This window comes from Corvus moneduloides, chromosome 26 (assembly GCF_009650955.1).
Source record: "Corvus moneduloides isolate bCorMon1 chromosome 26, bCorMon1.pri, whole genome shotgun sequence".
NCBI lineage: Eukaryota > Metazoa > Chordata > Aves > Passeriformes > Corvidae > Corvus > Corvus moneduloides.
This window is the reverse complement of record NC_045501.1, coordinates 5,870,535-5,892,531: the sequence shown is the minus strand read 5'-3', so window position 1 is coordinate 5,892,531 and position 21,997 is coordinate 5,870,535. Positions and strand designations below refer to the sequence as shown.

General features: G+C 55.3%; 1 protein-coding gene across 1 annotated transcript; it reads right to left on the bottom strand.

The window, feature by feature from the left end:
* Positions 1-344: 344 nt before the first annotated feature.
* ITGB3 (integrin subunit beta 3) lies at positions 345-21,803 on the bottom strand. Its single transcript, XM_032091666.1, has 15 exons — positions 21,440-21,803; positions 16,416-16,501; positions 12,073-12,265; positions 9,912-10,164; positions 9,039-9,201; positions 8,294-8,455; positions 8,045-8,140; positions 7,782-7,871; positions 7,272-7,406; positions 6,221-6,650; positions 3,827-4,049; positions 3,495-3,595; positions 3,254-3,373; positions 2,078-2,244; positions 345-1,306 (listed from the first exon to the last, which is right to left on the bottom strand). Exons 1-15 carry the CDS (start codon positions 21,495-21,497, stop codon positions 1,238-1,240), a joined length of 2,346 nt encoding a protein of 781 aa, XP_031947557.1. The 5' UTR covers positions 21,498-21,803; the 3' UTR covers positions 345-1,237.
* Positions 21,804-21,997: the final 194 nt, after the last annotated feature.

Here is a 21,997-nt window from a genome sequence, read left to right as displayed (position 1 = left end):
CCCCGGCCCCCCTCCAGGGCTCAGCCCCAGATCCCACCCAGCACCAACCCCTGCCCCTGCTCCCACTCTGCGGGGACAGGCCAGCCAGGGAACAGGGACATAGGGCCACCACCAGCTCAGTCAACAGCTGCTGGGGCCATTGGAGCCAACCCCACGCTGGGAACAAGGTCACTGCTGCTTTTGGGGCAACGGAGGGGAATTGAGCCGTTGTGCTCTGGCAGGGCAGGGACCAGGCAGCAGCACTGTTACAGCCCAGTACTGCCCCTAGGACAGCTCTTTGTTTTCCTCCACGGGTGACACACAGCCCAGGCAGCAGGACATAGCCTGAGCCCTGCCTGCTCTTCGGGAACCCCAAGCTACACAGAAGCCCAGGGGTGGTGCAGTTACACAGTCCAAAAAACAGAGGAAGGGGAGAGGGGTGGCCAGGCTCAAGGGATATCGGGTGTCATGACCCTCCCAAAGCAGCTGCTTGCACAACCATGTGTGCTGTGGCATGGGGACAGTGGAGGTGGACAGGAGGAACTCAGCACCAATACAGGGGCTGAGCCAGGCTGCAGCTGGGACCAGCACAGCTGATGCTACACAGAGTTGGCAGGTGGTATAAAGTGAATGCACTGGAGGGAGTGAGGGAGGGCACTGCCATGTGGGGCACAGCTTTTTACCACCCCGGGTCACAGTAGCACCAGTGACATATGGCTGCAAGAAGAAAGGAGCTGCTGGGCTGCTCGAGCAGTGTCCTGAACCCCCAAAGCCAGTGATGGCTCCTGCCTGCTGGCAGCTGCCCTGTCCCCAAGGAGAAGGTCCCTGTGCCCAGAGGGACCGAGGCCAGTGCAGAAGGAGACTCCAAGTGGGCAGAGCTTCACCAGCACAGGCTGTGGAGGAGAGCACAGCTCAGCATGTGGTTCAAGCAGCTGCTACTGAAATGCCCTTGGCCCGATGAGCACCGAAGAGTTCGCAGACTGACAGAGATCATCCCATTTCTCTGTGTTCAGTGTATGGGGGGCCACTGGCTCTGCGAGCGACCCGCTGAGGTAAGGACCGAGGTTTGCCATGGAGAGCACGTCCCTGCAGTTACAGTGGGGTGACAGACAACAGGGGTTGGAGGCAGTCAGGGACTTGTTAAATTACATGCAGTCATTCACACAGGCAGACACAAACAAGCTCTTCTGTAAACTGGGTTCCAGGAGATCCCATGGATCCTCAGCTGATCCCACGGCCAGTGCTGGATGTGGCATCCTTACATGTTCCCACGGTATGTGATGTTGGTGAAGGTAGATGTGGCCTCTTTATATAAAGGGTTGTGGGTCTGGAGGAAGGAGGAGGGTGAAAAAGAGCATCATCACTTTGTGCTTGGCATCAGCATTTTTTCTACTTAACATCCAGGGTAACTGAGGCACTGTCTCAGCATGGAGTGGTGGATCCCTGTCTCCACCCAAGGCTTTGGATGCCAGTTTCATGGCTCCCCATAAGGTTTCATGGGGGAGAATAGGGAAAAGCTGCTGTGGAGGAAAGGAGAAGCAGCAGGAGCTCAGGAGGAGAGAGACCTCTTGAAAGAACTCCCCATCCCATCCCACACCATCCCTTCACTTTGTAGGGGGTTGGGAGATGGAGGAGAGGTGGGGGAGAGGTACCAGTGCTGTCCCAGCCCCCTCCCTTGTGCTCTGGGTTCTTCAGTGCTTTCCAGCACCCTGTGGCAGGAGGGACCTTCTGCCTTACTCATGGGATGGAAACACTGATGTGAGCAGTGAGTAAGGGGGTCATGCTGCTGACAAGTGCTTGGGATATGCTGGAGGTGGGAAAATCATCTAGGACATTTCCTATCACCTGTGCACCCCTGGGACCACAGCGGGCTCCAGGAAGGGGTGTCCTGGCTGGCAGTGTCATCTTGAGTCCTGCCTGGGGCTCTGTCTCAGGCTTTAGAGAGGAATGGGACAAGCTGGTCCTTAAGGACCATGTCATGGGACCACAGAAAGCAGCTGGGCTCTCATGCTGGGAACACTGGGACCTGGATCCCTCAAGCCAGGGGCTGTGAGGTTTTGGGGCTCCTGCCCAGCACACCCAACCCACTGCTCCTCACCGTGTCCCACTTGGCCCTGGCCTTCTCCTCCTCGAAACGGGCGAATTCACGGCGGTCGTGGATGGTGATGAGGAGCTTCCAGATGAGCAGGGCAGCGAGGCCGATGAGCAGGATGGCACCTGTCACTGAGAGCAGGACCACCAGGACGTCTGGCCCCTTTGGACAGTCTGGAGCAGAGAGGAGGGCAGGGCTGAGGGGGGCTCAGCACCCCCAGGGCAACTAACAGCAGCTCTGGGGCTACCTGGCCATGGGCACATGGAGCTCCTTTGGTCTCAGGAGAGCATCATCCTCCTCTGCCAGCAAGCAGGAGCCTCCACCCAGAGCACAGCAGGCTCTGTGAAGGAGGATCCCATCCATGGGGCACCTGTGCCAAAATACTTGAGCACATGTCTGTAGGGTGGGGGTCTGCACCCAAGCCTGGAGCCAGATCAGGGGCATCACAGGTCCCACCCACAGTGGGGGATGACAGCGGAGACCAAATCCTTGTGCTGGTGGAAGTTCGCCCCAAACCACCAGCCCACTTGACCCCCCACCCCGGCCTCGCCCTCTGGCCATGTGTCAACACTGAGTTGGCAAATGGGGGCAGCAAGATCCGCTGTGAGCCTCTGCAGCTCCTGCTCCCCCTGCACACTGCCCAGGGCTGTGTGGTCACTCCAGCCCTTGCCTGCCTCTTCTCTCCCCTCTGGCTGTGGGGCTGGGGAGTGTGGGCTGTACCCTGCCCATGGCAGACAGCTGCAGTGAGAGCTGGTGACTGCCTTCATGGCCCTGCTTCCAAGGGATCTGCAGCCACACAGCCCCAGGCTCAGCTGAGGTCAGTGGAGAACCCGGGGCTGCTGATGGGAGCCTCCTCCTATTTGCTTCCCAAGAAAAATCACCCCCACAAAGTCAGACACAGGATCGGGGCAGTGGGAAGGTTGAACCCCCATCCTTGGCCTCAGTGAGGGGTGAAATAACTTTGGAAACGTGATACTTGAGAGGCAGGAAATCACGGCCGCGGTGGCACTGAGCAGGGAACAAAGAAGTTCTTTAATCCCTCTCAGTCCCCAGCCGTGGTGCCCTGTGAGCCTGGCTGGAGTGGGAGGTACAAAGAGCACTCAAAATTCCCCCTGTTCCGCACAGAAATCCAGCACAGCGCATTCTGCAGCCCCCAGCCTGAGTGTGGCAGCTGGCTCTCACCAGGCTCCTCGATGATGTAGAGAATGGACTTGCCACTGGAGTCCTCGTAGTACTGGAACCTCATCACACAGTCATTCTCGTCCTTATAGGTGCAGTTCACGGCATCCTTGCCCCTGTCACCTGCCAGAGTGAGAGGCTCAGAGCCCCCATGCTGAGGGGTGCACACACAGAGGGAAAGCGTGTGGCATACACAACCCCCTGGATTTCCACGTGTTAGGGCAGGGGTTGGGTCTCCTCTTACTCAGCTCCTGCACCGTCTCGATCTCGTCACGGCACACGCGGCTGCAGGACTGCTGCTCCACTAGCTTTCCCCGCTCAAACTTCTTGCACTCCACGCAATCCCTGTGGAAGAGGGGGGAGGTACCATGAGCTTCTCCATGCTCTCCTCGGGGAACTGTCACACCTTTCAGTCTCAGGTTGTGGAAATCACCAGAGTCCCAACCCTACCAGGCTGCAGATAGTGAGAGCTCCTGCCACCAGTGCTGCCAGCTCCATGATGGGATATGACCCTTCCAAGCTCTCTGCCAGCCCCCAATGTGGTATGACCTGTCCCAGCCCTCTGCTCTCTCTCACTTTTTGATGGTGCAGGCGTCCGGGCAGGTGGGGCACTTCTCACAGGTGTCTCCGTAGGAGCCGGGCTGGGTGCACTCGCAGCGGCCGCACACGCACGAGCCGTGGCCACTGCACACCAGCCCATTGCTGGACATGCAGGTGTCAGTGCGTGTGGTGCAGTTGCAGTAGTCGCCTGTCCAGTCTGAGTCGCACAGACAGTCCCCACAGCTGCACTGCCCGTGGCCTGGGGACAACCAGAAGGCATCTAAGTGTCTCCACAGATCCCGTCAGCAATTCCCCACATGGATGCCCATGACCCAGAGTGGCAGTTCACCCTCTGTGGGCACGGCAAGGCAGACCAGCCACCTAGGACAACTCCTTTGCACTGTCCTTGGGGTGGGACACAGAGCAGCTCACACCTTCACCATGTCCCCAACTCTCCTCTTATCCCACTCAAGCAAGAACAAACTCCCACATTTCAGGATGAGTTGCCCCAGCTCCAGCAGCAGCAATGGGAGATGCTCCATCAGACCTGTCTCTGAGAAAGTCAAGTTCTGGCTGTGGCTTTGAATTTCAGATTGAGTCAGGACATCTGGTCGAAGCCCCCAAGTCTCACTCCTTTCTCAGCCCTGGACCAGGCAGGGAAAGCTGACTGCTGGGAAAAGCCCAATGCATGTTCACCGAGACTGGTTTAATCAGACAGACAGACAGGCATGCTCAAATCCTGCCAAAGCCTGGAGCTATTTGGATTGTGGTTTGATTCCAGCTCAAAGACGAGACACAGTAAGTGGTGGAAACACTGCGGAGCTGCACGCACTGACCCGTCCTAAGCCCTGAGCACAGCGGAACATGTTGGGAATGCTGCTCCCGGCGGGGGATCGGCTGGGCACCGTCCCAGCCACGGCCTTGGAGGCACCAGCATGTGAAATAAATGTGTAACCCCGTTAATGAGGAACTAGGGCTGAGTCACAGGAAAATAGTGCCAGGCTGGGTGACAAGGCGTGGAAACAGATGGGTAGGCTGGGGAGGCTCAGTGGGATGGGATTGATGCCATCGGGGTCAGAGAGTTCAGGTTAATTAACAGCCCACCCTGGCTGGGGGCAGCTCTTCATCATTGCCCTTCACCCATCCTGGGGACCTGCAGCCCTTGTTCAAACAGACACAGGCTCCTTGAGGGCACTGACTACTCAGGGTGGGGGAAACCCAGCGTTTCCACCTCCATTATCAGCAGGCTGTTAAGACAAAGGATCAGTCTGAGCAGCACAGAGGCAGTGTGAGCCATGAAGTTGGCCTGAGGGGCAGGTGGGGCCCCAAAAACTCCATTTGGGGACACCAGGGAGCAAGAATCGAGTGTCATCTGGCCCCAGGTTTCAGCTCACTCAGGCTGGGCTCCAGTGGAGTGGAATCAGCTTTGGCCACAGATGTTTTCCTGGGGATTTTTGGGATTTCAGCAGGAAAGTGGTGGCTTTTTCTGGCACTCTGTTAGCAGCTACCTATCCTGGGCTTACAGAGGGAGGCTGGGGCTACGAAAGGGGGTGGCTACTCCTCTCCCATTCCCCCCTTGAATCAGTTTTGGGGTGCTCTGATCCTGGAGAGGATGTGCCACAGTTTCATGTCACCTCTCTCACTTCCCTTAACTACAGGAGATGGGCAGAGCACTGCGATTCACTCAGACCTTCAGTGTTTACTGGAGATCTGGGTGGAAGGAACCTTAAATGAAGGTTCCTGGTGGGTAAGAGGCCCTGGCATATCAGGACATTTGGAACTGCTGTTGGGATGGGAGTTTTGCAAGAGGGCTCCTTCTGTGGGAGGAGAACCAGAGAACCCAAGGACCTGGTCCTCTCTTCCCAGTACTGAGAGGAGCTGGACTGGAGAGAGAGGGGGAGTCTGGGAGCACGTGGAAGAGATGAATATTCAGGAGGGGAGATGCTGTAAGGCCAGCGAGGAGGGAGGATTTACTTCCCCAACACTTTTGCCAACAGGAAGTCTTCCAGAACTGGGTGGAGGATAAAACCCACCTCTCCCATCCCCTCCCCTCCCCCTCCACCCTGGGGAGTACTGCAGAGCAGTACTTCTGATGTATTTGAGCTGTGGTTCGAGCGAAGTCCCTGGCCTGTGCACCCCAGAGCTGCTTTGTCTGGTCCCCACCAGCCCTACCAGGCCTTCTTTTTAACCTTCTAGCTCATCCCCGCTCCCAGCTCTCAGGCACAGGAGGTGATACCAGCGCCCAAAAAGGAAGTAATTCCCCTGGCATCACTTCAGACCTGGGCTGGTCCGTGGAGATCCATGGCTGAACAAGCCAGAGGTGGGGACAACACACAGGAAAAGTCCCAAAATGACTGGTGTCTCCCTTGCCCATGATCTCAGGCAGACTAAACAGCCCCAAGCTGCCTCCCTGCCAAGTCCAGCACTCACCCGAGCACATCTGGCCCTTGAAGCGAACGCAGGAGAAGTCGTCGCACTCGCAGTACTTGCCCGTCACCTTCCCGAAGTCGCTGCTGTGGCACACGCACTGCCCGCAGATGCACTCGCCACGCTGGCTGCACAGGGGCTGGCCCGGCCGGGGGCTGCAGTTGTCCTGCTGTGAGGGGTTGTACTCCTCCTCCGAGCACTCGCAGTGCGAGCCCAGGCGCCCGGGGTTACAGCGGCACACGCCGCACTCCAGCGTGCCGTTGCCGCGGCTGCAGGACGGGCTGTTGGCCTCGGCGTGGCTCTCACAGGAGCACTCGCAGTCGAAGTTCACCAGAACCATCAGGCTGTCCTTGAAGCCCACGGGTTTGATGGTGAAGGATTTCTGTTGCTCCTGGGGGCAGCCCCGCACTTTGGCCTCAATGCTGAAGCTCACCTGGAGGGCAAAGGTGTGTGTCTGGATGTCAGTACCTGCTCCAGTCCGTGCCCCAGCTTAAGGAGCTCAGGTCTCTTTGGGCTCATCAAAGCTTATCAAAGCTGTACCAGCACAATGTGGGCCAGAAAATGTGCCTGCCACAGCAACCAGGGAAATTTTAGATTCAATATTAGAAAAAATTTCTTCACTGAAAGGTTTGTCAGTTACTGGGACAGGCTGCCCAGTGGAACCACCGTCCCTGGAAGTATTCAAAAAACCTGTAGATATGGTGCTTAGGGACATGGTTTAGTGGTGGACCTGTGAGAGATCAGCTAGTAGTTGGACTCGATGGTCTTAGAGGGCTTTTCCAACCCAAATGATTCCAGGTTCCCATGGCCTGTGGGCAGCAGCCCAGGCTGAGCTAGAGAGATCACAGAGTTTGCATCCAGCAGATTCAAAAAAGCATTTTCCTCCTTGCACCCACCCTGCTGGACCTCTCTCTCTCTCGTGCTGAGGTTCCAGGGTCTGTGTCACCTGGGAGGTCATGGGACAAGCAGATGGTGCTGGTGCAGAGCAACAGATGACCTGGCAGTGCTGCTATGTAGAGGGGAGAAAAGCCAAGCCCATGAGCAGGATCCTCACCGTGTCCCCGATCTTGAGCCCCACGCAAGACTTGAGCCCAGGGATGACCTCGTTGTTGAGGCACGTGGCATTGAAGGCCAGGGACAGCTCTTCAGGGAGGTCACGCACCTCCAGCTCCACTTTGGAGCGGATTTTCTAGGGGAGGAGAGAGGAGTGATGAAGACACAGCACAGGCTGGACAGGGCTCAGCCCTGGGAGGGTCCTCCCCTGCCCCCAGCACCACAGTGATGCTCCCACGCACATGGGAAAGGAGCCAAGTGCCCGGAGTCTTTCTCAAGACTCAGCTGTGTCATTCTCTACAGGGAAAAGTCTTCAAGATGGTCAGGGAGAGGCGGTGAACACCCCCGGGGTGCCTGCACACATGGGTGGAGGCAGATGCTCACAGCTGGTCCAGGGAGGATGCTCAGGGCGGGGGGAGCTCACAAATCTGTGGGGGTTGTTGGCAGTGGGAAGCAGTGGCTGTTTTGGGAGGGAGAGGGCTGCTGTGGGGCCATTACACTGCACACTCACCCCATAGGAGTCCACTATGAGCTGCAGAACATTGCTGGAGTCTCTGGACAAGGTGCCCACGGTTGTGCCTGGGATCAGCTCACTGTAGTTCTGGGAGAATATCATAAACAGGGTCTGTTTGTGATGGGTAAATGTGCCATGGCTGGGCCAAACCCCGTCCAGGCACACGGGAGCTTTGATAGGACAGGAGACCAACAAGCCATGTCCAGCCACCCATGGCCCACCAGCCCCTGAGGAAGGTGGCTCTGCACAGCAGCTGGTACCTGGTAGAGGCCAACAACTGTATCCGTCACAGCAAAGATCAAGTTGATGTTCTTCTGTGAGAGTTTCTCAGTCATCAGGCCCAGAGAGGGATAGTCCTGGGGAAGAGCAGAGGTATAGCCTAGGAACACGTACACCCCCACCTTGGTCCCCATCGTGCTCTCCAACCATGGCTGGAACACCTGTCCCATCCCATGGGAACCCAACAGGAGCTCTGAGCCCCACAGCCCCATGCCTGGGTCAGGCTTTACCAGCGTGGTGGTGGCAGAGTAGAAATTATCCTTGTCGATGTGGCACTGGGCGTCATTGGGCTGCACGATGCCAGCCAGCCGCCCGTCCAGCGCGATGTGGGTCTTGGCGTCCGTGGTGAAGACGAGCAGGTGGGAAGCATCATTCCTCCAGCCAATTTTTTCCTGCAGTGAAAGGCAGCTCCCAGTCATGTGTCAGCACATGCTGAGGGCAGCCCCGTGTGCCAGCACCCCATTGCTGCCTTTGTGCCGGGGGTCACGGCTTGGCCTTAGAGACCAACCTCTGCACAGGGAACCAAGGCAATTGCTCTCTCAGGGAAGTGCTGTGGGAGTGGGCTCTGGAAGGTGGGCATGGGATGCTTGTAGGTGGAAGATGAGTTTTAATTGGTTAGAGTGTTAATCAAGGGGCTAATGACTCAGGGATGCAACACCTCCAGCAAAAACAAGGTGCAGGCACAGGACGGTGTTGTCCCTTCTGGACTGGTCACTGCAGGGCTGACATGGGATTGTTCCCAAGCACCTGCTCCACTCTTCTCCCCTACCATGATCCCATGAGAGTCCTGCTCTTCCCTTGGCTATTGGGCTAGAAATGTTTCACTTGAATGTTCACCCTCTCCAGAAATGAGTCACACAACAGCTCAACAAGGCTTGTGATCACGTCCTGGAGGGGTGGGTTGGTCCCTGCCAACCCACCTGGCCCAGCCTGATGACCCTGTCCTGACCCCAGCCAGGCCTTCCTGCCCCTTACATCACACACGGTGGCCTGGATGATGGCATCGAAGCCGCCCTCAGGTGCGTCGCGGTTCCGGGAGACATTCTGCTTCCGCACCTCCTCGTTGAAGCGAGTCACCTCATCCGTGAGCGACAGGACGTGTTTGTACCCAAACATGGGCAGGCAGGTTTCCCCGATCCTGCAGGAGGACAGCACTCAGGGCACAGGGCTCACTGGCTCTTCCAGTTCCCATCCCTGCCCTACAGCCATCCCACATCCCATGGTCTGCCCAGGATATGCTGGAGGGACCCAATCCCCCCAAGAGCCTGAGTCCGGTGAAGGACCTTTTAAATACAATTCATGTTCTAGGGATGCTGGGCTCAGGTCAGCTCCCAGCCTCAGTCCTGCTGGGATTTTTAGGAGTAATTTTCTTCCAGCCTCAACATTTCTTTTGAAAAAATGATGCAAAATTTTTCCCTCAAGAGCTTTCCAGTGATAATGATATTTCTGGATTAGATCTGCTCCTCTTCCCTGTGCCAGCAGAACACAGGTTGCAGCAAGGTTTAAACCCTGTCCAGAATCATGCACCCACTTTCTCCACTTCCCTCCTTTCTTCCCAGGCTCAACTTCACTCCTGAATTCTCTGCCTACCCCCCTCCTAGGAGCACAGGGGAACAGGGAATGGGGGATGAATTCAGTTCCAACACCTCTGTCATTCCTTCCTCCTCACACTTTCCCTTCTCCAGCCTGTTGTCCTTCCCATGGGAGACAACCTTTCAAGAAGCTCTCAAACACAGGTCCTTTCTATGGGCTGCAGGTCTTCACCAACTGATGTGGATTTCCAGCCACATTCCGGTGGTGTCCCATCAACTTCTAGCCCTTACAGGACTTCCCTCAACCTGGACTTACTCATAGCAAGGGTTCTTGACGGCTTCTGGAGGAGATATGTACATGTAGGGGGAAATGGGTTTGTCCACAAAGGCCCCGAAGCCGATGCGTAGGTTGCTGGTGAGCTTACGCATCTCACTGGCCAGCTTTGTGCCCAGGTTCTGGATGTTCCTCAGGTCGTCTTTCATTGAGTTGGACAGGTCCATCAGGTAGTAGATGTCCACGGGGTAATCTTCCACTTGACGCACTTGGACATGAAAGACCTGCGAGTCATCTGCAAAGTGACAGGGCAGTAGAGTGAGAGCTCCTCTCCTGGAAGGGGCAGGGGGCCTCACCACAGGGTTAGGGAGAAGAGGTCAGCATCAGCCCAAAGGGATGGTTAAAGCTTCTAGGAGGAGAACATCACCCTTAGACAAAGGGGCAAAGCCCTTAATCAGGTGCTTGCACAGGAGATGTGCTGTGCACCCCTTGGAAGTGTCCAAGGCCAAGTTGGATTGAACTTGGAGCAACCTGGGATAGTGGAAAGAGTCCCTGCCCATGGCAGGGAATGGAACTGCATCGTCTTCAAGGTCCCTTCCAACCCAAAAACCATTCTGGAATTCTCTGGCAGGTGGGGATTATGGCTCCTGTTCTCCTAACCTCTCAGTGCCAGGACATGAGCAGAGCTTCCTTTTCCAGGGCTGACCTCCCAAGATATCCTACAGGAACATCTGGATGGAGTGAGGGAAACCCTCAGCCCTCAAGCAGGTCTTACAGGGATCACCAGGCGGGCTGCAAGGCTGCTTTGGACTTCTGTGAGCTTCCAAGGACTCTGACCATTTTCTGTGCCCTCCCCCATCCCCATTACTTTCCTCTCTTCTTGGCTCTCCCAGCCCCTTCTGAGAAGATTTTGGTGAAACATTTTCCATTGAAACAAAAACCTCCTTAGAAAGAGCCTTCTGGGAAACAGCCCAGTTTTGATGACTTTTGCACTTAAAAAAAAAGTGCTGAAAACACTTTGAGTCGACCTTTTCTTTCCACCTTTTTAAGAGACATGGGTCCTTTTTTCTGATCTTTGAAATGGTTTCTTTGAAACATAAGCCAGGGCACAGCTGCAGCCTTGTCAGAACACCTCAAACGTTGAGAAAAAAGGCCTGAACTGAGCTTAAATTATTATTGTTTTCACATTTCCCTCCAAATCTGCATGCCACGTTCTTTCAGGATGAAGAATGTTTTAAAATTTATGACAGCCCAAAAAGCTCCATCCCCTCTCCAGCTGTGCTGGGACCCGACCGTGGAGCCAGGAGTCCCATCTTTGTGCTCAGAGAACAGCTGTTTGTCCTCATTGAGCTAAAACCATGAGGATTCTGAGCTTGTGGGACATGAGCTGTGACCTGTCCTGCTTATATCCTTTGTGATTTGGTCTTGGTTCCTGAGTCAAGGCAGATGGCTTATGCCAAACCTTCTTGGTTCGGCAGAGATGGTATCAAGCTGGAGGTCTCTCCTCTTTATTCCAAAGAACAGGGATTTACAGCACTCAGAGCAGCACACTCACCTGACTTCTGACAACTACTTTTAGACCTGAAGAGAACCTAAGTGCCACTTAGTGGCTCCATGTCCCCATTGCGTGAGGACACCTCTGCCTGCTGTCCTTCCAACGGGGCAGGACTCCTCCTGGCCATGCCCAGCGATGTGCACAGAGGCTGTGTGCCCGATAGTTTTGCCTCCTGCCTGGCATCCGTGAAACTCCTGGATGCTGGCAAAGGACCAGAGCAGTTAATTGGCTCCAGCCTGCCTGGCTGAGCAGAGCCTGGGAAATTACAGGGATCTGGTGGCAGCCCAACCCTGCCAGCTGCTCTGCGGCTCATTAGATATGAGCTGACTTCCACCCAGGCATTCTGAGCACAGCAGCAGTACCTCAGGTGTGAATGGCTTTATAAATACCCCAGGTGTTGTTGAAGTCCCATCCTGTCCTGCCCCTCAAATACCTCAGGACTGAGGCAAGAGAACGAACACAGTGACAGACAGCTTCCCACCAGAGATGTTCTGGAGGATTCTGTGCAGCCGCCAGCCTGGCCTTGCCCCTGAAGGACACGAGACCACCTTGGCCAGCAAGGCAGAGTGACGGCTCACTCAGTGCCTGAGCCCTTTGGGTTATTCCCACTGCATCCTCCCCTTCCTGCAGCAGTCTGGGGGCTCCTACCTGGCCGCAGGTTCAGCTGTATTTTCTGGGGGCTCATCTGGGTGGTGGCGGACCCCCCCGAGCCCTTGTTGCTGAGGGGCCGGTCCTCCAGGATGGTGACGCTGCTTCTGGGGGACTCGATGTGGTCCTGCCCACAGCCGCTGCGCAGGAGGTTGGCACGTAGGTCACAGCGAGGGGTCGACTGCGCCCAGACCTGCGGGGGAGGGATGCGGTCAGGAGCCTCCCAGGACTACGCTGGGAGAAGGAGAAGGGCCCCTCCCTTTTCCCTGGAGAGCTCCTGCTTTATCACACCTAACTCCAGACCAGGATCAGAGGCTTCTTGGGGCACATGGTCTCTGCCTGAGGAAGGCAGCAGACAGAGGGGATTTGGGATCAGCAAGTCCTGCTGGGGTTCAGACCAGGACCCCATCAGCCCTTGCCAAGGAACGATGGATAACACATCCCTGCCAGCCTCCTCCTGACTCCTGGCAGCCAGAGCCTTAGGTTTGGGTTTTGGCAGAACTAAAAGGAAATCCTGTCTCTCTGGGATGGCTAGAGGAGGGTGCGGCAGGATGTGAACATGGCAAGCTGGGTAGAGGCAGTGTGGGACTTTTAAAATTATTTATTACTTTGACAAAAGACAAATCAACTTTCCCTCCCATTTTTCCAACACAGGCCCTTAGAAATCCCGCCGTGAGCAAGGAGCATGTGCTCTGTGGGTGAGCTCATTGCATAGAGCAGTGCTCAGTTCCTGTCAGGAAGTGGATCAGACCTATCTCCAGCTCTCCAGCTTCCTAACGGATGGAGCTGACCAGGGAAAGGAGCACCAAAAAAGGAGTGAAAGAGTGCAAAGGCAGTGGGGCTGTGGGAGAAGCCTTGAAGAGCCTGTCCGGGGCAGGAAGCACCAAGTGTAGAGTCATGGTGAGCACCAGCCCTGTGCCTCCTTTCCTAGAAAGCTCCTGGCTCCTCATTCTTATCACAGAACATTCAGGAGGGTTCATATTCCTTTGGTTGCTTATGAAGACAAATATGGGAAGAATTTCTCTCCCAGCCCAACACTGCTGCGATCTGCTGCCACATGTTCCTGCTCAGGCAGCACCCACCCTCCCCTCCAAAAGGATTCTGCATCTCCCTCCCCCAGCCCAAATCTTTCTACATTGGAGTCCTCCAGCAGAGGACCAGCACAGCCTCTTCCTGCAGCAAAGGGAGGTGGCAGAAGTCCTGGTGGGGCTGGTCCAGTGTCCTCCCTGCTCCTGGGATGCTGGAATCCAATGCTGAGCCTTCCAGCACTGGAGAGGTTCCCATGCAGGATATCAACTGCCCTGGGTTCAGGCTGGTTGAACTCAGGGATGAATTTGTATGTTTTATGCAAATGAGTAGAAAAACACAAATGGTGTCAGGAGGCCCTGGCTGGCCCACGGCCCTCTGGAGACAGTGGCCAAGCAATAGCCAAAAAATACATCAGCAGGCCCTGCCCCTGCCTGGACAGTGTTCTGACAGAGAGGACGACGAGTAATCCCTCCAAATTAGCTCCCTCACACCCACCACCCACAAGCTCACTCCACGGGGCTCCCTGCTGCGGGAAGTGGTGGCTGGTTCACTCCAGATCCCATCAATCATCATGTATATTCCTGTCCCAGTCAGGGAAATCACTGGAAAAATATGTGGGTGAAAAGCAAGCTGGGCAGGTGGGTTTTAACCATGGTGCTTGGTGACACCTGGAGATCCTAGGGAGCTCCCAGGACCTCAGAGGCCTGATGGCACCTTATGGGATTAGCAGCATCACTCCTGCTGTGAGATTTCCATGGAGAAGCTGTTTAACCCCGGGGCTGCATCCTTCCCCTTTCTCTGGAGCCCTAAATATAGTGACCGACTCACAGAAGCCTCCCCAACAACAAAAACTACCACAAAAGTGTGACATTTGGCTACGAGGCCCTGGCAGCCCCTAGTCTGTTTCTGAGCCCAGGCTCTGCCACTTTGCAGACTCAACACCTGGGGCACAGCCCTAGTTAGGAGGGACTCGGAGGCAGCCCAAGCTTGCTGATGACAAACTCACAGCACAGGGATTTCATGCATGAGAAAACCATTCCCTGTCAGCACAGCCCTGATGGCATCAGCTCCCTACAAGGAGGTGTGGGGAGACGTGTGCCCCCTCTCTATCCCAGCCATCCCACAGCCCTTCCCAGAGATGCTCTCCCTGCCCTCTGTCCCACTGCAGAGTGGACATCTGCTCATGCTCCCTTCAGAATGGGAAACCTGATGATTTTATCCCAATTGCTGCCTCCAGAGCTGATTAGTGAGGGCAGGGTCAGGCAGGGCTCTGTCAGGGCCAGTTCCATCCCTGAGCTCCCAGGGTGGGAGCCCGAGGGAATTTGCATATTCCCCAGGGCACCTCTGTTTTCATCTCGGAGACAACCACATGCAGCATCACCTTCTCTGCAGGAGAGCTCCTGGGAGTGCTCAGAGCACAGATACCTCCACAAATTAAGCTAAAACCTTCCAGCAGCTTCTCTAAAATCCAGATCTGGTCCAGTGTGGCCTCCAAGAGTGGGTGGGTGACATTTTGGGTGGGTGAGACCCTGGAAGATCTGTCACAATGATTTCCAAAGGGAATTTAGAGATACATATCTGTGTTACAGCTTGGCTGGCTCTTTCTAAAAAAGCAGATGAGAACATCTGTTTGTTGCTAAGAGTGGTCAAGGTTTCTGAAAAATAAAACTCAACTCTCCTCTGCATCAGTGCTCCGGGGGGGGGGGGGGGGGGGTCAGTGATCACAAGAAACCACAATGAAATCCTTCTCCAATCCCAAACCAGGATGGAACAGGAATAACTCATCACCCCAGGCTCCTTGGGAAGGCAGCGTGAGCGGAAAAGGGCTGTAGTGGGAGCTGAAGGAGCACAAATATGGGCACTGTCCCTTTAAAAACGGGGATTGGGGGGGGGGGGGGGGGTGTGTGCAGTATCAGAGACCTCCCCCACTCCAGGGAAATTAAACAAACCCACAGAAAAAAACCTCATTTGCTAAATTGAGACAATGTGGTCCAGATGTTGGAGGCAGAGTTGCTGAGCAGAGCGCACAGCCGGGCTCTCCGGGGGCCGGCTCTGGCAGCAGGACGGCTCCCTCGCTCTTGCCGTGTCTGCCCGGGAGCACAGCTCGGAGCAGCACTGGAAAGATTTCCTTTTTTGGAAACCTTTGCTGATCTGGAGGAAAAAAAGCCCATCACGGCTTCCACTGCAGTGTCAAGCCACCAGCGCAGCCCAGCATCGGTGGCTGGGAAGGAGGAGCCCAGCCCAGCACCATCCCCACCCCGAGAGGGGATGGAGAGGGAAGCCAGGCGCCTTATCAAGCTGCACGGTTCAGCCACTCCTTGCGGGAGATAAGACGGGCGCAAACGTCTTTATTCACGCCACAAGCCAAGAGTCAGATCTGACAGGCACAGCAAGCCAGAGGCCTCCCCTCCGGGTATGCATTGATCCCAAAGCATCAGACCATGCTGGCATGATCCAACAGCGCGTTTTCCAGCTTGGATCACTTTTCCCAGGTCATTTCCAAGTCCCAGTGGGCACTGTGGGCACAGTTGTAGCTGATAGAAGTGGGACTTCAAGGAGAAAGCAAGGAAAGCCTTGAAGAAGGTTTCATCACCTCTCCCCATCCCAGCCTCACCTCCCCTGGCTCTGCCCTGGCGCTCCTTTCTCATCCCCTTGGGAAACTCCCTCCTCTTACCCAATGGATTAACCTCCAGGGCAGCATTTTTGGAGGGGAATGTGGCAGATCTGCTTGGCTCTCACCTACCCAAACAGGGTGATTTGAGAGCCACAGCTCAGCACTCACATCCACTTCAGCACCTTGCCTTCTTCTCCCCTTATTTCTAATGAAAAAAGGCTTTTAAACCCAGGCCTTAACTTCTAATGAGTATTTTCAGTTCCTCCTTCCAGGCCTTCCAGGCCCCCTTCCCTTTTCAGCCCTTCCAGGAATTAGGCTCGTTCAGCCAGAGCTTTACAACAGGTTTCCAAAAAGCAAACCAAAAGTAAACTAAGTTTTTAAATGTACATTATTTGAAAGATAAAGTGAATCCCTAGTGGAAACACTACTATTTCCCATCCAGCTCAGTGTAGCTCCCACCAACACACCCAGATAAGGGGCATATTTCTGGAGCAGGGCAGCAGCAGTGCCCACTGACCAAGTGCCTTGAGCTGAGGTCTGAGCCAGGTGCCACCAAGGAATGTGTTTAGATACGGTGGGAACAGATGGAGACTGAGCTTGTGGCTGTGACCTGGACTCATCCCAAAGGTTCTTCCCTTCCTTTACATCCCCTGCCCTTCTCAGGGATGTGCTTCAGCCCTGCTTGGCCCCCAGCTCTTACCTCAGCAGAGCACCAGGCGCAGAGGGGACTGACAGCCAGGCACTGCTTGCAGGAGTTCACCCCACGGGTGGTGCAGATGTTGCCCCCTGAAACAGCAAAACAGAGCGATTACAGCCCACAGAACCCAAACTCACATGTGTGCTCAGCCACCAGCTTCTTGAGCAGCCAGAGCCCCACCAGGGCCCTTCTCTATCGCCTTTGCCACCTACAAACCCTGGATGTTGCCTCCTTGCTCTCCCCAGCCTGATATGGGCTGGGCTTCATCCTGCCCAAGGCTGAGCATCATTCCCTACCTGCCTGCTCCTCAAAGGGTCCTCTCAGCCCTGCAGCATCACATGGGTGTTGGAGCGAAGCCCCCACTGCTGGCAGAGGGTGCATCTACCCTTGTGCCTCCCTGCAGACACTTTGGGGCAGCAGGAGGGGAAGGGGTGAATTCCCAGGGGTGCAGGGTGGTACCCACAGCCCTGCCGGGGACCGGCTGCCTCTTCCCACCATCCCGACTCAGGGCGGTTGGTGTCACCTTGTGCAGACACTAAACTCAGTGGCTGGTCTTGGCTTGGCTTCAAATCCGGGGAAAGGAGGGGAGGGAAAGGGCACAAGTCCAGAAATGTGCTGGTGGTGGTTGGCACCAATGTCCCAAGCAAAGGTTGGGCTCTGTCAGTGGCCGTGGGGACTCTGGGAGACACACTCTGGCACCAGTCCTGAAGGTCAGAGGCCGGTGAGTCCGTGGGGGGAATTAAAGGTTCACAAAATGCCTGTGGGGCCCAGGGGCAGGAGGAGCTCCTCGGGCACAGACCAGACTGGGTGGCCCTGCGGTTCCTGCTGCCAACGGCTGATGTGACAAGTGGCTGGGGCATGGCTGCTGTGGTGCCACCCTTGGCTCTTCCTCCCTCCTGGGCACAAGCATATCAGCAGTTTTAGGATTCCCCAGGCAGAGCAAACTGCAGCCAAGTGCCCACTTGGTTGGGACACACTGCAGCTTGGGGAGCCTGGGAGATGCCGGCAGGGAGCAGGTGGCACTAGGGCCTCCCCTCTGCCCTGTGTGCCCCCATCCCTGCCCAGAGCTGTCCCAGCATGTCCCACAACCACAGGAAATGCAACACGAAGCAGAAAGAGGAAATGGTGAAACACCATCAGACCTTTGAGCAGAACCACAGCCACAGCACCGTGCACTCCTGCCTGGTGGCATGTAGCCAGGAAGTGAGTGTGCACACGTGTTAACACCTGTGTGAGTGTGTGTCTGCATGCTTGTCTATTCAAGGGTGGTGTCACAGGCTGTGGGTGTCCCAAGGGCCAGTGGCTGCTTGGGGATATGCCCCAGGGTGTCCCCATGGCACCTCTGACACCTGCAGTTCCCACTTGTCCGAAACGAAACTAAAGGCTGAGCCAGCTTAGCACCAGCTTTGGGGTGGCACCCACACCCAGAGCTCTCATCATACCCTGAAATACCTGGCTCCGGGTGATTTTAAATGTAACATTGCCCAAAAGAGTGACAGGTTGGTCTCCTGTGCTTCCTGCACCTCAGCAATGTGCCAGCAGCAATACTGATCTTGGGTGGACAGGGCTGGGAAGAGGGGAGGCAAAGAGCTCTCTGAAAACAGCTCTGCCAACACCACCTCCCACATCTCACACCGGCTCCTGCTGTGTCCTTCAGCCAGACCGCGGGAGTGAAATTCCTCCTGCCCTGCCAAATGCCGGTGGCCACAGCCGTGGCACGTGCCATGGATTTGTGCTGTGCTGTGCAGCTGGGAGCCAGCTCAGCCCTCCAGGAAGGAGGCACTGCCCAGACAGCCCTCAGGGACAGGGACAGTCCTGGCAGGTGCTCTGGATTAAATGCTCAGAGCTGCCAAACCCAGGGCCACTTGCCTGAACATGGAAACAGCTTCCAAGCCTGCAGGTCCCTGGGGAGCCGTGGTGCTTTGATACCTGGACCAGGATGGTGGCCCCTCACTCAGGGATCGGGAGAGCTGCCACATGCCAGGGGTTTCCCTGCTTTCTACTCTCACGTTCCTCATGTAGTGGCCGTGTCCAGCTGCTGGCTCACGGCTGTGGTGGCTCGGGCAGAGTTATAGCACCGAGTGCCACCAGCAACACTCCTGGTCCAGGCTCCTGTTCAATGCCAGGGTGGGGTTTGTCCCCTCATGGTGGGTTTTAGCTGGTTTAGTCACCTGGCTCTGCCCCAGCACCCACCTTGCTGGGGAAGGGCAGAGCTGACAAGAGCTCCACGAGGGCTCTGGGACATGAGACACACCAGTCCAAATCCTGCCTCAAACAGGTTTCCCTGTTTTGACCCAGTCCCTCAGCCACTCCCTGCCTCAGTTTCCCCTGTGCAGTGTTAAGCTGGTCTCAGTGACACCAGGTTCCGCTGAAACTCCATGTGGAGGATTCCAGGGTCACGTCTGCCGGATGCCTCCTCATGCCATGAAATCTGAGCTTGGGGCTAAGGAGCCCCAGGACTGTCCCTCTGAGTTCATCTGCTCCTCACCATTTGCTACAAATTACCTCCTGCCTGTGTGCAGCCCCTGGACCCTGGTGGTTTCCTTTCCTCTCCTTCTGCTGCCACCCGAAAGCCCAGGGATCATTTATCTGGTGTCCCCCCTCTTCGCTGGGGATGTAAATCCAGTTTTCTGGTGGATTTTGGAATGAAGGCCACAGACCCAGGCAGAGCAGTGTCATGGCTGGGGAGCTGCACATAGGCTCCAGGTGGGGCTGCAGCTGGCGAGTCCCTGTGGGAGGGATGCTGCCATTCCCAAGGCTGCTTTGGGGTCTGATGTCCCATCATGGCACCGTGCCATTGCTTGTGGCTTTGCCTGGGGAGTCCCTGGAGGCCTGTATCTGCTCCCAGACTCACACAGCCTGGTGGCCCCCATGGTGTCCATCACTCCATGACAAAGACACATTCCTGGGGATGGAGGGCCCTTCCCTTCCCTGGAACCAGTCTCCAGCACTGTTCAGGGCCATTCCTGGCTGCATTTCTATGGGGCTGGATGGAGCAGGGCCTGGGCAGTTATGACCATCCAAACAGGCTGGTCCTGCTGTGAGCAGGCAACTACACCCCCCACCATGGGGAAATGTCCCTTTTTTGGCATTCCCAGCACTGATTGCATGGCTGGATGCAGGGATGCAGCATTCGGAGGGTTTTGTGGGAGCAGGGACCTTGCGAGGATGTCAGAACAAAAGCACAGATGGGGAAAGTGGAGGATGTGGAGGAGGTGGAGGATGTGAAAGATAGGGAGGATGCTGCAGCTGGAATCCCCTCAGGTTTTGGCCCTGTGAGTGCTGGGCAGTCCTTCCCAGACTCGGACACTGCCTGGCTGTGAGCAGGTTAACACAGTTCCAGTACAGTCTATACTAACAAATTCTGTATTTTTTAAGTGACCTTTTTTTTTTTTTTATCTTTGGAGCTTATTTTCCCAGCCATAAAAACTAATAAACCCAAGTACAAAACCTGCATTTTTAAACTATGTTAGCAGCTGCTCTCACACAATGAGCTGATCCTAAAGACTCCAGCTTTTGAAAAAAAGCAATCCTGAAATATAGGGAAATGGGAGACAAACTGTGCAGAATGATGGGAACCACCCAGCTGGGGCTGGGCAGTGCTGTGGCCCTGAGAGAGGTGAAAGCAGGGAATCCCAGCCTGGTTTGGGTTGGAAGTGACATTAAAGCCCACCCGGTGCCACCCCTTGCCATGGGCAGGGACATCTTCCACTATCCCAGGCTGCTCCAAGCCCCGTCCAACCTGGGATTGAATTTAGAGAAGTGATGCACTTGAAACACCCCAGACGTCTGTGGCTCAGCATCACCCTGTCCTGACTGGAGAAAATTACTCAGTCCCAGTCTGCACTCAGAGTAACCTCTGTGTAGTGCAGGAGCACCCACACACTTCGTTTTCCCCTCTGCCAATTTAAGCAAGAATGAGCACAGAGAAAACCTGATAAAAACATTTGAGGAAGCTTGATAAAGGTAGAAACCACATCCTCTCCGGCCTTTCTGCTTGACTCAGTGATAAGGATCTGGGCTTTCTTGGCTGATCCCCACCCTACCATTCTGGGGGCGTTTCTTCTCTCGAGCCTCTCCCTTCCTGCCAGCATCTTCCTGGGAATGGGATGCCCCAAACTGAGCACAGGCACCAGAGATATCACCTGCACAGCCCCAAACTGCAGCTCTAGGAACTCAAACTCTTCCAGGGGTTATCCCATGTCCTGTACTGATGACAGCTCCATCCGGCAGCAGATCGGAGCCTCGGGCTGTTCCTGGGAATTCACCATTGTTTAGACAGAACAATGTTGCCCCAAACCCCCTGAGTCTGGCCTTGAAAACAATGTGATCAGTTTATAAATCACCATTGTGCAGTTTCAAGATTTACTTGAACGAGGAACACACCTGGGGAGGAGATAATGCTTTTCCAGGCTTTTCTGTACTTCTGACATGCGAAAACTTTTCAAAAATACAAACTACATTTGTCCCAAGATCATCTGATGCCAGAAATCAGTTTTCTTAAAGAAAAGCATCAAAATAACATGAGAAAAATAACACAGGACAGCAATGCTGACATAAATGCCCCCCCCTAAAACGCATGGTCACAGGGAGGGATTACCTGACCTGTGATTTCTCCCAGTGAATGTTCTGTTTCTATAGGAAAAGGATGGAGCCTTTTTCCAAAGGATGGAGCCCAAGGCACACCCCAGTCCTTCCATTACAAACCAGTACCCAGAGCCAAACACAGAGTAGGTAGAAATATAAACTCACCACACCCAGTAAGAATAACCCACCAAAGTATGTCTTGACCCTGTAACACCCTTGAGAACTTGCTGGCCCTGACCCAGCCAAAGCTCAGCCAGCCTAAGCTGCGCTTCGTATGTGGGAACACGCTGCAGTTCAGGCTGCCAGCTCCCCCTCCGAGTGATTTTCCCGTGAAATCACAGACTCTGGGAATGCAGAAAGTCCTGGGATTCGTTGAAATAGCAGGCAACATCTTCACTAAATGGCTTTAAGCAGTGACAGAAGCGACCGAGTAAACCTACCCCGGCTGCCCGTAGCGCAGAGCAGGAGGATCCCGAGTGTCACGGAGAGTTGTCCCATCTTCTCTGAGCCCCAGGCTGGGGGGACTGCCTGGACCAGCCCCAGCACGAGTGATGGGCTGCGGCTCTGGGATAGCTGGAGGTTTTTAGCGGCCGAGGAGATGAATCATGGGGCTGGGTGAATGACACACATGGCGAGTGGGGCGGCCAGAGGAAACTCTGCTGCCTCGTCACTCCGCAGTCCGGAGTGTCCCCGCCCGCTCTGCCGCCAGCTCCTTCGGAGGTTTTCACTCTCTTGGCTTAAACAAGGACCTAATAAACCCTGGCAGAGAGTCCTCAGCACTGGTGACCTGCAGCCCCGGGGCTTGTAACAGGCTCTTTCCCATAGGCTCTTCCGCCTGGCTTTAATTCCTTACAAAATCTGGCTCACTCCTTCCTTTTATTAACTCTTGAAAGGCAGCTGTTTTTAAACCCTGTCTGAGCTGCTGGATTCAAGGATTTAAGGAGAAATAGAGCAAATACACACTAACATGAAAGTGTGGGTTCTCAGCTCCCTCACCA